Here is a 15,581-nt window from a genome sequence, read left to right as displayed (position 1 = left end):
AAGTCTCCCTCCCTCTTTGCCACTGCCACCCAAGACCAAGCAATGGTGCCCCCGAAACTGGGGTTAGCCATCAGGACTGTCCCCTACCACGCAGTGTTGTGAAGCTGTGCCAAGTGGACCTATGCATTGGTATGATCGATCCCTCCGTGAGATGCGTGAGCTTAAGTCAACCTGTTTCCAGGTGAGCTTGAGCTCAGGAACTGGACGGTCTGGGCTTACCCAGGCTCATCTGCCTGTGTATTCTTTTTTTTTTTTCTTTTCTTTTTTTAAATCATTATTGCAGCAAAATAGAAGTATGCATAATTTACCATTTTAATCACTTTCCATTCAGTAGCCCTTGTAACCAACACCAATATTCATCTCCAGTACTTTGTCATCACCTCATAGTGCAACTCTACCCCCGCTAAGCACTCAGTCCCCCAGCCCGCCTCCCCCCACCCCTGCTGGCCACAGTCTACTTTCTTGATGAATCTGACTGCTCTCAGTACCTTATATAAAATCATATGGTATTTATTTGTCCTTTGTGTCTGGCTTCTTTCACTTAGCAGAATGTCTTCAAAGTTCATCCCTGTTGTAGCCTGAACTTTTTCTTTTTACATTTTTTTAAAGATTTTATTTATCTATTTGACAGACAGAGATCACAAGGAGGAAGAGAGGCAGGCAGAGAGAGAGAGAGGAGGAAGCAGGCTCCTGGCTCAGTCCCAGGACCCTGGGATCATGACCTGAGCAGAAGGCAGAGGCTTTAACCCACTGAGCCACCCAGGTGTCCCTGTAGCCTGAACTTTATTCTTTTTTAAGGCAGATTAAGATTTCTGTATACATATATATATTTTGTTCATCCACTGATGGACATTTTTGGGTTGTTTCCCCTTTTCGGCTATTGGGAATAATGCTGCAAAGGACACTGGTATACGAAATACCTGTTTGAGTTCCTGCTTTCAGTTCTTTGGTGTATATACCCAGAAGTAGAATTGCTAGGTCAAATGTTTAATTTTTTGAGAAACCGTGCCTGTGTATCCTTGAATAGGTCACAGAACCACTCTAAACCCCATTTCTAAAATGAAGATAATAACAGCTCTACCTTATTCGTGTGGTCTGAGAATTCATGAATGTCTACGTACAGCATTTGGCTCAGACTGGGCCAGATATGTTCCAGCTCAGAGTCCTCTGAAATTAAGGTACTCCCATTAAATGATCTCCAAAGTCACTCCCGGCTCCAAAAATCCACGATGCCACCATCAAATTATTTTCCTGGTAGAGAAGCCGGAGCTTTCAGTGTATACATCAGGGGAACACGGTCTTCATGGTTCCCACAAAAATCCACCCTAGCCAAGATGGCCCAGTTTTCATAACTCTCTCCTTGGAATTTGCTAACACATGCCATTATCAACCAACCTCAAATTTTTTTCTTGCCACTCCACTCCTCCACCCCCCCCCTTTCTTTCCACACCCCCTTTCTCAGCTGGCTGCTCCTGCCCACTGAATATCTGGGCTTCAAATTATCTTCCCTGGTTGCCTTTAGGTTCTTTCGCCGCAAGCTAATGTCTGTTGGAAGCAACACTTGCAAAATTATCCATATTACGGTTTCATTCCCCAGAGCCACATATTTTAAATGAGTTTTTCCTCTTCGGCAGGATCCTGCTGGCAGAGCTCCTGCTATTGGTGAAGTCAGTGGAGTCGGGTTTCTCCCCCACATGCTGTTTATGCCCGGTTATCACTTGGCCTCGAGTTTGCATTCTCACCCTCCACCAGGAGTCCCGTGTCTGTGAGCAACAACCTCCCGTGCCATCCCAGCGGATGTTTACGGATGTTTACGTCTCAGCGAACCCTCTCGAGAAAAGTAAGGAGACGAAATCTGCTTTCGGGCTTTTTCTAGAGCCGGCCAGATTTGGCATTCCAGCCGGGAGTGGACTCACTCACTATTTGAGGAATTGTTTTCCTTCTCCACTTCTATTCCTCCGTCTCCCCCTCCAAGGGTGAACTTACAACAACCGACCTCTCCTCACTAGATACGTGAAGTTGGGGCACCTGGGTGGCTCAGTGGGTTAAGCCTCAGCCTTGGGCTCAGGTCATGATCTCAGGGTCCTGGGATCGAGCCCCACATCAGGCTCTCTGCTCATCAGGGAGCCTGCTTCCCCCTCTCTCTCTGCCTGCCTCTCTGCCTACTTGTGATCTGTCAACTAAATAAATAAAATCTTAAAAAAAAAAAAAATAGACACGTGAATTTGCTGGAAGTTGCTCCCCAGTTCGGTCAGCAGCCTGACTGCCAAGAAACCAGTCACCCTTCCTGAAGCTTTTCCATAGCAAAAGGTACAAGAGATTCTGGGGTTAGGAGTAAAGGTTTTTTTCCAGATCCTGGGCAGGTGAGCTTTTTTCTTTAACTTATATGGATCTGAGTCATCTCACCTGCCACCTTACAAAAAAACAAAAAAAAAAAAAAAAAAAAAAAAAAAAAAAAAAAAAAAAAAAGGCGGGAGGGGGAAGCAGGGAAGTGATGTTGTAGCCAGGAGAAAACTAGTCCTCAGAGCTCTGGTGCTCTGGGAAGGAACCAGCCTCCCCTGGACTTGGGCTCGGGCCACCATGCCCAGGAGGCTTGGCTCCAGAAGGTAGAGATGGGAACAGGAAGAACTTCCCTAATGCAAAGTCCTCAACCTACCCCGAGGTGAGCATCTAGGTTTATGGATTATCAAGCCCCTCGTGGGCTCCTTCTTCCTTCATTATTTATTGTCTGTGGGCTGCTCTAGACACCGTGCAGGCAAAATTCAAACGCAACCCCTCCAGCTGGCGAGGGAGAAGATTCCACCTGGGGCCGGCGGGCTATAGGTACACGGAAAGTATTGACCGAAATGGGTCAATGTGTGTGTTTTGCACACACACACCCCCATTTATCTTGGCTTAAATTTAGTTCATCGTGAAGGGCTGTGCCTATGGCCGAGGCCCCCATCCATAGAGCAGTCTACTGATTTTAGGTCCTTGCCACCCCCTTTGACCCGGTTTCATTCTGGGACGCGCACCAGCTACTTGCAGCCACACAGCACGTCCCTCTCTAGAACACAGGTGAACCGGCCAGAAGTCGAATAGCAAATGCTCACAGGCTCCCTGCTCCTACCAAAGCTGCTCTGTTTTGTCACACCTGCACGTGTCAGCCTGTCCTTCCCTGATGAGGTCCTACCCACCTCCTGACCCCTTGCCCCGAGGCAACCCCACAAGGACAGATGCTCTTAAGAAGTCCCTGCTTTCTTGCCTGCCAGCGAGCCTTGACAAGACCAGCCTCCCATCCCCTCCTTGAGCCAAGAGGCCCCCAAAAGCCCTGGTTGCATTTCAGCCTCACTCGCCCAGGGAGCCCATCCGACATGGGGTTTGCGGCTCAGAAAATGATAGTGAAAAACACACAAGCCAGAGCTCTTTCTAAACAAACTCTGTGTGTCCCCAGAAACGACTTGCACTTTTAACCTCAGCTTTCTCTTCTTTCTCATTCTTATGGGAAGGAAGTGCATATGTGCTAAGCCGGTCAATCTCCTGTGCTGGGCTCTGTCCTGAAGGGCGTGACAAGCAGCGTTTCACCAAGCAACCTTTACCGGGAGGGACCCCCTTGCTGCCAGCCTTGTTTTTGATTGGTCTCTCTCCTCCCCGCTTCACCTCTGGGGGGGCTCCTTCCAGGGGGAAACTTCTCCCTTTTGTCAACCAGAGTGGGTGAGTCAGACGGGATAGATTCCCAGAGGTCCGTCTGCGCTTTCTGAAGATAAAACGAAAACCAGCAAAGTAAGCTGGAGCCGGTACCCCTTCTTGAGGCAGTTCTGTCCCCCAAGTTGAGATGATAGAACGGTGTCACATTCTCTGGGAGGTCAGAGGCTCCAGCACCCTCAGCCAAGCCCCCAAGATTAGACTGGACTAGAAGAAGAGCTGGAGGTCCCCCCAACCCCCGCCCCCCCGCCCAGCGCCATCCCTTGGGGCGCCCCAGGCATGCTCCCCACCGGACCCAGGAGAGAAATACCCCTGGGAGGGGGGCCCTAAACGCTACTCACGGTACCTCTAGGCAAGGATGAGATGAGAAGGAGCTGCAGAAAAGTGAGCCCCAACTGCGTCCAGCAGCCCAGCTCCATCGTTCCAGAGCCGGTGTCCCGATGAGCGACTGCTGCGGAGGGACCGGAGACCCGGAGGGACCGCGGGAGGCCGGGGGCAGGCGGCTCTTACACGGAGCTCCCCAAGCCCCAGCTGAGCGGGAGCTCGGGTTTCAGCTCGCCAGGCTCTCCCATCCTCTTCGGAGGGGAACCACCTTCAGCCAGAGCGACGTCAGCCCAAAACCTCTCCTCTCTGCTGCCTTAACCCTTGCGGGGCCCGGGAGGTGTGGCCACGCGGGGAGGCCCCGGGCTGCGGCTGGAAGGGACGCCCAGGGCAGGAGGCCAGCCCGCTGGGACAGGGGAGCGGACAGCACCTGGGCTGGGGGCAGAGGTAGGCGGGGCTGTGGCGCCGCTCAGGTGAGGCCGGAAACCCAGCCCCACCCCCACCCAGAGGAGTCCTGCCTGGGATGGTACTCTGAGGCTCTTAAGGTCTTGCTTGGGTGGGCGGGGCTGGAGTGGGGAGGAGGAGGGAACTAACCCTCCACTCCTTCCACCTCAAGCATCTAATCCAGGTGAGCACAATTTGGAAACCCTCCTCTTTGCATCTGTAGGCATCTTCCCGTGATGCCCATCATGGTGTGGTCAGCAGCATAAATAGATCCTGTGCACATGCCAAGCAGAGTATTAGGGATAAAAGAACACATAAGACACTGCCTCTGTTGTGACCATCTAGGCATAGGGACAGCAAATGGAATCTTGAATAACAAGAAAGGATGCTTTACAAGATAATAGCCAATTTTTTAAAATCAGTTTCTCCGTGCCAGGCATTTAGGTATCTTACATGCATCAACTCATTTAGTCCTCATAATAAACCGCTATCATCTCCATTTTACAGATAGGGAAACGGAGTCACTGAGCTTTCAATAGTTCATCCACGGTCTCCGTGTAACTAAGTAGTAGAGCCAGGGTTTGAATCCAGATGTAAGGTCTATCGTCCTAGCCAACAGTAGAGACTGTTGGATGCTGTGACTATGGCATTTAATCACAGGTACACGTTCAGTGATGGTATTTTCCACACTGAAACAGACTCAGAGATGAAGTGACTTGCTCAAGGTCCCTCAGCAGGACGTGCCAGAGCAGAGTTCACAACCAGGTCTAACTCAGGGACATGCCGGGGTTTCAGGCCATGCTTGGTCCCAGTTTGTACTGTCCAATGAAGAACAAAAGTTGGGAGAAGTGGATGATATTCAGGCCTGGGGCAGTGGGAAATTTACCTACACTGGGGAAGCTTTACCTGGAGCTGAGAGAGGGGATCTCAATCCAGGGAAGGGTGTGAAGAGGCCTTTCTAGGAGGAAGGACTGAATTGGGCCAGTGCCACTGGGAAATGATGAGTATTTACCTGTATATATTACAATTTTATGTGTATTCTTGTTCCCAAAGGATCCATGGCAGCGTGTACCATTAAAATGCATTTTAAACAGCTTTGAGAAGAATGTAAGTATCAGAACAAAAGCCAACGCAAGAGGATAGATAATATGTACAGTTTGGATGTGGCAGAGGGCAGGAAAAGAGGAAACAAGTGGTTACACTGTTTGGATTTTACTCTGTCTTGGCATGAGGGGCTCGGTAGTCTAGGAGCAGCGCGTTCTGGGCCCGAAGCAAAGATCTAGGAAGAAAAGTCACGTTGGCATCCAGACCGGGGGATGGAGGAGGCCAAGGCTGGCACCAAGAGCACCCCTGAGACCGTTGACAGCAGCCTGAGCAGTAAGCAATGGAGTGGAAGGGGAAAACAGTGGGAGAGACTTAGGGAAGGTAGAACCACCAGGGCTCAGGACAGACTGGATAGGCAGGGGCCTGGCACAGGTGCTCCTCTCAGAAAGAAATTCCTGAATCTCAACCGTCTCAGCGAAGTGACTGTGAGCTAGAACTCGGCCATCAAGGACCGGTATTCAAAACTGCGATTCACCACTTTCTGACTCTATGACTGTGAGATCAGAGAAGATATATGCTGGTCTCTGCCTCCAGTTCCTGGCACTGAGCTCCTGACACCCTTCTACTTCCCGGGTGATACAAGTGTCTTTGTCCTAATGAGGTGACTCCAGGTGGGCTCCTGGTTGGGGCTGGTCAATAGAAAGTCCAAGTCATTAGAAGCTTGGAATTTTTAGCCCTACCCCCGCCCCCATTCTCTTGAGAAGGGAGCAAGGCTAAAAATGGAATTAATGGTGAGTAATGTCTCCAGTGAGGAAGCCTCCCTAAAAATCCCAATAGTATAAGGTTTGGAGAGCTTCCACATTCCATGTATCAGTGGGATGATGTAGCCCAACTCCATGGGGGTAGAAGCGTGGGACTGTCAGACCTCCCCTACGTATCTCTTCATCTGGCTCTTTATTTGTATCCTTCATCACCTCCTTTAATGAACTGGCAAGTGTAAGAGATTCCCTGAGCTCTGTGAGCCCTTCAAGCAAGTCACTGAATCCAAGGGGGAGGATGTCACGGGACCCTCTGCATTGTAGCCAAGTGGGTAACTTGAGGACCTCGTACTTGAAGTTGGTATCTGAAGTGGGACAGTCTTGTAGGACGGAGCCCTTGACCTGTGGGATGTGACATCCTCTCCAGGAACTGTCAGAATTGAGTACAACTGTAGGACACCCAGCTGGCGTTAAAGACTTGCTTGGTGGGGGGGGGGGGGAGGAAATCACACATATCAGAAGTGTCCGAAGTGAGTGGGGTAGAAATAGGAGAGTATGGGATATGCCAGGAGAAAGAAGGACAGGGGCTTGGGGAGGTTTTTTGGTCTGTTTTTTGTTTTTTGTTTTGTTTTTTCCCAATACAGTGACCTAAACCAAGCTAACTAACGTCTCAATCTCAGTTTTCTCATCTGTAAAATGGAAATAATCATCAAACTTTGAGACAGGAGAATTTAAGGAGACTATGTACCTAACAGGACCCTCAGCACACTGCCTACCTCATACTAAATGCTCAATAAATATTATTATATGTACTATGGGCCTGAGTCTGACGCTATGGCCTGACACGGGCCTTCTTCCTCACCCTCAACTCCCCTATCCAGGTGAAAACTGATTAAAATTAGCACAAAGAATAGCCTCTAAAAGGCAGGAAAATACCAAAGGGCAACATATCTGCGGGGTGGAGGTCAGAGGTGAGAAGAGGGGAGGTTCATTTTATTGCTGGCCAAACAGCCCTAGTCCTTTGGTGATGGGCCTGGGGATGTGGTGACTTAGTTTCCAAATACTGAGGCCTTAGAGCCTCTCAGGAGTCTGTTCCTCCCATCAGCTAACATTACCACTTCCTTCTTCCCTCATCTCCATCCCCCCACCCCCCACCCTCGACCCCACCCCCCTCACACACATACTCAGCCACTTATCAAAACAGATCACCCAGCAGCCTCATTCCTACAGCAACTATACCCCACCAGGCTGGGACTCTAGGTGATAAACGTAAAGAAGTCCCCAGCGCCAGGTCTTTGTTCCTCCAGGCTCAGGAACCTGGAAACAGCCCCTCACTCCTCTTTCTGGAATGCCCACAGTAGTATAATTGTTCCCTGCTCATTTGCTGTCTAATTTGGGTTTACGAATTTCCTAGGGCTACAGAGTCTGGAAAGGAATTCTCAAAAAGAAGCAGAACATATTTCTCTGGGGAACACAAAGCCCTGATCCAATATTACCTTGTTGAACTTCACAATAAACCCAGGCTCACAGAGGGAGAGGGAGGTCATGACTACAACACAGGAAAGTCGGGAGTTTGCCCGAGGCCAAACGGCCCTATACAAACTTCGATTTTCCTACACAAGTTTAGTCTCCTCTCTTCCCATTATAATCAACTCAATTTCTCATATCGATAGAGTTGAGTATTGTTCTAAATCAGAGGTTCTTAACCTGGATAGCATGGGGTCTCTCGGGAGGGAGTTTTTGGAGGGTTTTTAAACCTCCGCAAATTATACACAAAATCCTGCATGCATTGTTTTTGGAGTAAGAGGGAGCCATAGCCTTCTTCAAAGTCTCAAAAGGATCTGCAAACTCCCAACTTATTTTCAATCACTGGTGTTCATAAGTTGACATTGAGAAGTTGACAAAATATTCATTGGATTTGGGGAAAGTGGCTTTGTATGCACAGAGGTTATGTTTAGGCTACAAACTGCACAGTGGATATTTGAAGGACTGGCCCTCCCCCTGACGTTCCCCCACCATTTCTGCCTTAAATGCACTTGCTTTGGACCGCACAGGCTCCTGATGAATGGAGCTGGAGCACTTACTAACCGTGTACACCTGGGCAGGTAATCTCACCCATGATGGCCTCAGTTTCCTCATCTGTTAAGTGGGAAGAATAATGGAGCCTGCCCCCAGAGAGTTGGAGTCAAGCACTCAGAGCAGTGCCTATAACACACCAAGTACTCAGTAAATGTTGGCCATTTTTATTACCCTTTGCCCCCCCCCTCCTGCCCTTCTCTTGGACCCCCACCTCTGGCAGAAATAAATCACCAGAAAGCTGTGGGTGAAAAGGGCCAAGTGCCGTGCTGAGAAGTAGGGGATGATACCTGGAATTAAGAATTCTCTGCTTACCATCAGCACTCAGAAATCAACAGCTGGCTGTAGTAGATGAAGTCACCCATTTCACGACAAGTCACAATACCCACTCATTTTCACTCAAAAGGATGAGGCACTCCAGCAAAACCTGTCCCTTCTTCTGTCCCACCCGGGAGGCTGCTCGCCTGTGAGCACACAGGAGGAAACAGCAGGGAAGGCTGTCTTGTGCACCAACAGCGCCCCAGTCTGCCATTGGGGCAGACGGGTCGGCAAACCTGATAGAAACATCTCAGCCTAATGGGTAATTAAGTTTAGTTTTCATCAGCTGTGCAAAACACAAAAATTCAAGTCAACCAGGACCTGAAACGGAGAGGGGTAGGTCTGCAGGAAAGACAAAGGGCCCATCCCCCGGAGCCTGCTAGAACTTGTCCACCATGGAAGTCTCCAGGGCTAATGAATCCCGGCTATTCACCTACACGAGGAGCAATGACGCTCTGTCTCCAGGTCTGGCCCGGCTCCACTGTTTCCCAGAGAGAGCCAGGCTCCCTAGGGGGTCGGTTCATCTGCAGTTCTCTCTCTGGCCACATTCTTCCTGCTCTAGGTCATTCTTCATGCTCCTTGCAGAAAGCTGGGGAGCTTCCCTCCTTCAGAATCAAAGTGCTCCTGAATCACTTGGGGAAACCTCTTCTTGACTTCCATATGTGTGTTTATAAAGCAATTAAAAAAAAAAAAAAACACAGTTGTTGCCTATGCAACTGAACGGCAAAGCTTTATAAAGAAAACTGGCACAAATTCTGACCACAGGGGCGCTGGAGTGGCTTAGTCGGTTAAGAGGTGGACTCCTCGTTTCAGCTCAGGTCATGATCTCTGGGGTCCTGGGATCAAGCCCCGGGCATCTGGCTCTGCGCTCAGAGGGGAGTCAGCTTCCGGATTGTCTCCCCCTGCCCCTCCCACCATGTGCACTCTCTGTCTCTAAAAATAAGTAAATAAATCTTTAAAAAAAAAAAAATGCACTCTGACCACAGTCCAAGTGGCTGGCTCAAAAATTATGTAAAGTTGAGCCATTCTGAGTGAAGAAGGGAACAAAAGTAGAATAACTCTAAGGGAAGGCCACAGGGCAGGGTACCGTGACACAAAAAAGGCAGTGTAGTCACCAGACCCCGGTATGCATCAAGACTCTACTACTATTGGCTAGGGGAACTTGGGCAAGTTCTCCGGCCCCTCAGAGCCGTAGTTTTCTCTCATCTGTGAAAAAGGAGGTAATAGCTACCTTATCATTTTGGTGAGAAGATTAAAAGAGGCTGGCATACATAATGGTAGTTCGATCACTGTGGACTACTTTAACTATGTATGGACACCAAATCTTAAGAGCCTTCAAAAAATCCTCCCTTCAGATGTTCAACTGAAATTAAACAGCTACCATTTCCTTTAGGTCTCGTCAGGTTATGGTCCTAAATTAATTTGAAACAAATTCATGTCTGAAAAATAGATTGCCTTGTATTTATGCTGCTCGTTGGAGGTCAAGGGACAGCGTGTGCTCTTGTTTGAAGACAAGTTGAGAGGCCTGTCCTGAATGGACCCGGGGCAAGCGTTAAAGGAAAATTTATCCTGACAGTTGTTTAAAGACAGCGAGGAAGACTTTACTCAAGAGACCAGTGCAATGGAGCCTTGAAGTAGGGAGAGATCAGGGTTAACAACAAGGAAAAGTCTGGAAATAGAGCTACGGAACAGGGTAGGGATCCGCTGAGGGAGAATTACCAAAAGGAGACTGAGGAGGAAGGGGAAGATTCTGACAAAACGATTTGACAGGATTCTTGCTGAAAGCAGGCCAGGCTGATCAGATACTGATGATGGGAGATTCTCACTAAATTGGGATTCTTGCTCTTGAGGATAAGACTCAAGATGGGGTCTAGTGGGGAAAAAAAGGAGGGGGAGCTTAGAGAAGCCTGACTCAAGTTTGGTTAAGGAGACAGTCTTTGTCAAGGGACCCAGAGAAACCCAGGAAGAAGGGTCCCTTGCATTGAGTGTCTGGTTCAGTCTTGCTACATTTTTCACTGGGATGAGTAGAATTTGCATGTAAAGCAACTTGACTTCTTCCACCGAAGGAAGCCAAGAAGGAAGCACAAATGCTTAACCAGATAAAAATCATTTGCTCACTTACTCGGTTCAATTTACTGCATGTCTGCTACGTATCCATCCTCACTTCAGGTCCTTGAAATACAGTTCTGAATAAAACTTGTGTGGGGCCTCACCTTGTGGATGTATAGACCAGAAAGCAATGGGACACTGAGCAAATGTGAAGAGCAACATGTGTGAGGAAGGAACATTCTAGAAGCATGTAACTGGCGGGGTAGAGGGTCAGAAATGTTTCCCTAAGGGCATGACATGGAGCTTCAGACCTAAAGAAAAATGGAGGGTAGGAAGAGGAGAGGACAAGGGCTGAAGAGGAGCCCATAATACAGAGGCTAGAGATGTAGGCTGGCCTTGAAAACCATGAACTTTATTCTCAGGGTGATGGGAACCAGTTCGAGGACCAGTGACTGTGTCAGATTTGCACATCAGACTCAGCTCTCTCTGCCTACATCCTGCACCAGTGGCAGACATGAGAGGCGCTGTGGAAGTCGACCAGATAGGATCCGTGATTCTCATGTATGTGGGAATAACGGTGAGAGAGCTGTCAGAGGTGACTTCCAGCTCATGACCACGTGGATATGGGGGTGTGCTGGAGGAGCACCCCCGGTTCTTGCTCCCCAATCACTTGCTCTGGGAGAAGCCAGCTGTCGTGTTGTGCGAGCAGCCCTCCAGAGAGTCTCACGTGCGAAGGAACCGAAACTCTCAGGCAACAGTGGTGTGAATGAGCTTGGAAGCAGACTGTTCAGCCCTCCCAATGGCCGCAGCCCCAGCGGGCAACCTGATGGCAACCTCAAGACAGCCCTCCTTGCCAGAACACCCTCCCCCCAAGCTGGGCAGCTCCCAGACTCATGAGCCTCAGACACCGGAGGAGATCATAAATCGTGGAGTCTTACGCTGCTGAATTTGTTACACAGCAGTCAGTTACAAATACAAGAGGTTTCAGAATTGGGCAATCCATCTGTATCCCGGTACACCTGCTAGCCAGCGCGAGTGAGCTCCAGTGAAACATGTCCCCAGAATGAGATGATCACAGAGGTGTTTAGCTGCACAGAACAACAAACCCAATGCACACAGCTTAAACAATAGGACATTTTATGACCTTGTCTAGCAATAAGTCCCACAAGTGTGGTGGCTTCAGTGTTATTTAATTCTGTGACGCAACGACAATGTTTAATACCCAGGGCTGAATCACCAGGCGATGCATCTGGCAGGCAAGCACTTATGTAAAATCTCAGAACACATAAAAATAGCATATATTGTTTAGGAATGCAAATGCCTATCATTAACCTGTTAGAACATACAAGAGTAGTGACATACGCTACCTTCAAAAAAAGTTGAAAACGAAGGGCGTCACAAAATATTTTTTAGCAATTTTAGCTAAAAAATAAAGGAAGCCAAGGAAAAATATGAAGAAATTAAAGCACAATGTTAAAATCGGTTTATCTTTAAGGAGAATCCACAGATACCTTTTATCTTCTGAAAGTTTTTCGTATGTCTGAATTGTTGATAAGGGTATCTCTATCTTATGGTCTATGAAGGAGTAATAGGGAGATGTATGAGAGGAATCCAGGATAATATTTTCTGATGGGTAGAGAAGACAAACAATTATTCTTCAATCTAGAAAAATCTGTTGAGTGTCTCCTATGTGTTGAGCACATTCTAGGAAACAGGAATAACTTGGTGAGCAAGACTGAATGCTTCCTCTTTTCATGGGGTTTCCATACCACTGGGCAAAGACATAACCAACAAAGAGGGAAAATCAGAGGGCCAGAGTGCCATGCTAGAGATGAAATGGAGAAGTGCGGCAGAGTGACTATGGAAGGAAGTGTAGTTTGTGGAGTGCAAGCCTCCTTGAGAAGGTGACCTGTCCACTGAGCTCGACGTAAAGCGCCATGGGAGCATCTGAAGAAAGCAGGGGAAACAGCTAAGGCAAAGGCTCTGAGTGGGAATGAGCTTAGCACGCTTGAGGAGCACAAAGAAAGCCAGGGTGGCTGGTGCACAAGGACACAACCCATACTTAGAAAGGGGGCATAGGAAAGGGGCCAGGAGAGATATTGGTGTGATCAAGTGAAGCTTGATTAACAATAGTCACATCAGCTTCTGGGCATTAAAAATCCTTTGAGAACTTAGGGAAAAGCTACTGGTCCTAGGAAAATACACACATATTGATTCTTGCTTAATTTGGGGATATGAGCGGACCCTCTGAAGCCTACCCCAAAATGACCTGATTCTGGCATCTGAATTGAAGCCATGGTCTTCCCAGCCAGCCTTCGGCCCATGAGGGTATGGGATCTAGCCATTTCTACCCAATGTAGGGTTTCTCTGTAGGCAGTATTTGCCCTAATGCTCCCTACCAGGCTGGCCAAAAGATCCTGAGCACTGTGCCAGGCTGAGGCTCTCATCCAGGCCCCAACCAGGTCAGTCGCAGTCGCATCCTACTCAATCTTTGTTTCCCCTTGCCTTTCAGTGCCAGACCTGCAGTGTAGCCCCAAGGCTCTCCCTGCCTACTCTGAACCCCCTCCCCCATTCACAGGCCTTACCACCAACCATTTGTTTTACACTTCTAACTCTGCTTGCTTTCTGCCTCTTAGAGAACTGACCCACACAACTGGTACCAGGACTGATCAACAAGAAGAGGTGGTGAGGCAGGGTGTGGGCTCTGCATGGCTCACCACACTGGCCGGCAAGGAACGCTCCACTCCAAATGGTATTTGGGGCATGGATGATTCCTGGCATAAGGCGGCAATCCAATTGCTGAAAAGTCCACAGGGGCTTACTTCAAGGAACATCCTGGTGGGGGAGAATGCCTGGCTGGGGTGATGATTCAGGCCTTGGAACACTGTGGGGGAGTAACATATTTAAGGACAACGGAAAGAGCTGGTTACTGAGCTGAACTGAATCCCTACAGAGGGAGAAGGAGAAACAAAGAACAATTAACAGACAAAAACTACATATGAAAGACAGTGGTCCCCTTTGGTAGCTCCTGCAGGAGAGTGGACACACTCGGGTTCTAATATTTATAATCACCAAGCTTCAAAGAGTGTCGAATGCTTCGTCCAAGTTGATCTAGTGTGCTCTGGCAGGAAAGACATGAACTCTTAAACCTAAGACGGAGTCATCTGGAAGGATGCCCCAAAGGTGCCCCTGACTCCTCCAAGCCTACGGACATGGCTCACCTGTCCCTAATAAAAGCCAGAACTCCCTCCTGGGAGAAGATGGACCATAGGCCTCCCTACTGCAAGAGAACAGGTGTCTTCCTCAACACTTTGCCTCCAGACCTGTCCCGACTGCCAGATCAATAACTAGATTTAATTCTCAGTTTAGGAAGTGATGCGTCTGATAAAGAAAGAGAAAGGCAAACCCCAGTGGAGCTGTAAGAATGAGTTAGCATGTAGCCACAGGAGTTAGGGCGGGACCCATGGGATTGGATTTTGGGGGTGCTTGATGGAGGAGTACAGAACATATGAAAAGATACGCAAAAGTTCATTTACTTGGGGGTACTCTTCAGGGTCATGGGATTTAACGCCCTGGCGAGAACCCCTGGCTATGGGCAAACCTGCTGCTAGGTAAGTCTTAGAAAGCTGGAGAAAATATTAGCCCATGATGACCAAAGTGGTAATGCCTGACATGCCATAGGAGAATAGTGGAATTAAACAGCTCAGGGTGTGAGGCATGTTGGGTAGGATATACTGGACGAAGAGAAAAGACACATTAGAGATTCTGGCCAATGGAAGGACTAAGGGAACACACCATTCACCAAGGCCATTAGAAATGTCCTGACAGGATGGGGGCTGGCATCACTAGACATGTAGCGGTGGCTTTCTGCCACAGTCTAGGGTTGACTCTAGGAAACAGGTCACAGAACCAGGCTTACTGAGGGCAATGGGAATGAGGATACCCCAAAGCAACAGATTCCAGGTGATGGTGTTGAATCACTGGAAAGGAGGCAGCCCCCAATTTATCATCACAGCTAACTAAACGGAAGGCGCAACCAAGGGGCTTGACCCACAAGAAGTTGTGGAGTTGCAGAATGTGGTATCCCTAGGGACAAAGCAGACAAGCAGACAAGGGTGCTACTTAATATACACAATCGGAAAAGCAAGAATGGAGGTGTGCCTGGGTGGCTCAGCGGGTTAAGCCTCTGCCTTCGGCTCAGGTCACAATCTCAGGGTCCTGGGACGGAGCCCTGCATCCGGCTTTCTGCTCAGCAGGGAGCCTGCTCCCCCACCCTCTCGCCTACCTCTCTCCCTACTTGTGATCTCTCTCTCTCTCTCTCTATCAGATAAATAAAATCTTTAAAAAAAAATTTTTTTTTAATCTTAAAAAAAAAAAAAAGCAAGAATGGAGGGGCACCTGGGTGGCTCAGTTGGTTAAGCATTTGCCTCTTCATTACAGCTCAGGTCATGATCTCAGGGTTGTGGGATCGACCCCTGCATCAGGCTCCATGCTCGGGGTGGGGTGGGGAGGGATTCTCTCTTTCCCTCTACCTCTGCCCCTCCCTCTGTGCATTTTCTCTCCCCCACCCCTCTAATAAATAAATCTTAAAAAAAAGAAAGAAAGAAAGAAAGGAAAAGTGGATGAGCAAGAAGCTGAGGGTAGTTGCTCCAGAAGGAAGTCAAGACCCTTGCTCAAGTCCTGGATCTGAGACAGTTTTCATGCCCAGAACCTATTCTGGATGGTTCCCTAAAAGGAAGTACATCAGGGGTGCTAGGTGGCTCCATTGGTTAAGCGTCTGCCTTCAGCTCACGTGGTGATCTCAGGGTCCTGGGATGGAGCCTTGAGTCAGGCTCCCTGCTCAGTGGGGAGCCAACTTCTCCCTCTCCCTCGGCTCCTCTCTCTTGC

The 15,581-nt window shown here is 48.8% G+C and overlaps 1 protein-coding gene across 6 annotated transcripts in view; it reads right to left on the bottom strand.

Moving 5' to 3' along the window:
• The window catches only part of PAMR1 (peptidase domain containing associated with muscle regeneration 1), a 150,372-nt gene that overhangs the window by 66,430 nt on the left and 68,361 nt on the right, over positions 1-15,581 (bottom strand). Inside the window, exon 1 of one of the 6 annotated variants that reach the window (XM_013058003.2) lies at positions 4,031-4,400. The exons of 3 other annotated variants lie outside the window; for them this stretch is intronic. In XM_013058003.2, the coding sequence (XP_012913457.1) occupies positions 4,031-4,103 (73 nt within the window). In that variant the 5' untranslated portion in view covers positions 4,104-4,400. Of the gene's footprint in view, positions 1-4,030; positions 4,401-15,581 lie in introns of those variants that run through there. 2 more of the 6 variants (XM_004755988.3, XM_004755986.3) reach the window with 2 other exon arrangements.

This window comes from Mustela putorius, unplaced genomic scaffold (assembly GCF_011764305.1).
Source record: "Mustela putorius furo isolate JIRA1106 unplaced genomic scaffold, ASM1176430v1.1 tig00003859_pilon_pilon_pilon, whole genome shotgun sequence".
NCBI lineage: Eukaryota > Metazoa > Chordata > Mammalia > Carnivora > Mustelidae > Mustela > Mustela putorius.
This window is presented reverse-complemented; position numbering and strand designations above follow the sequence as displayed.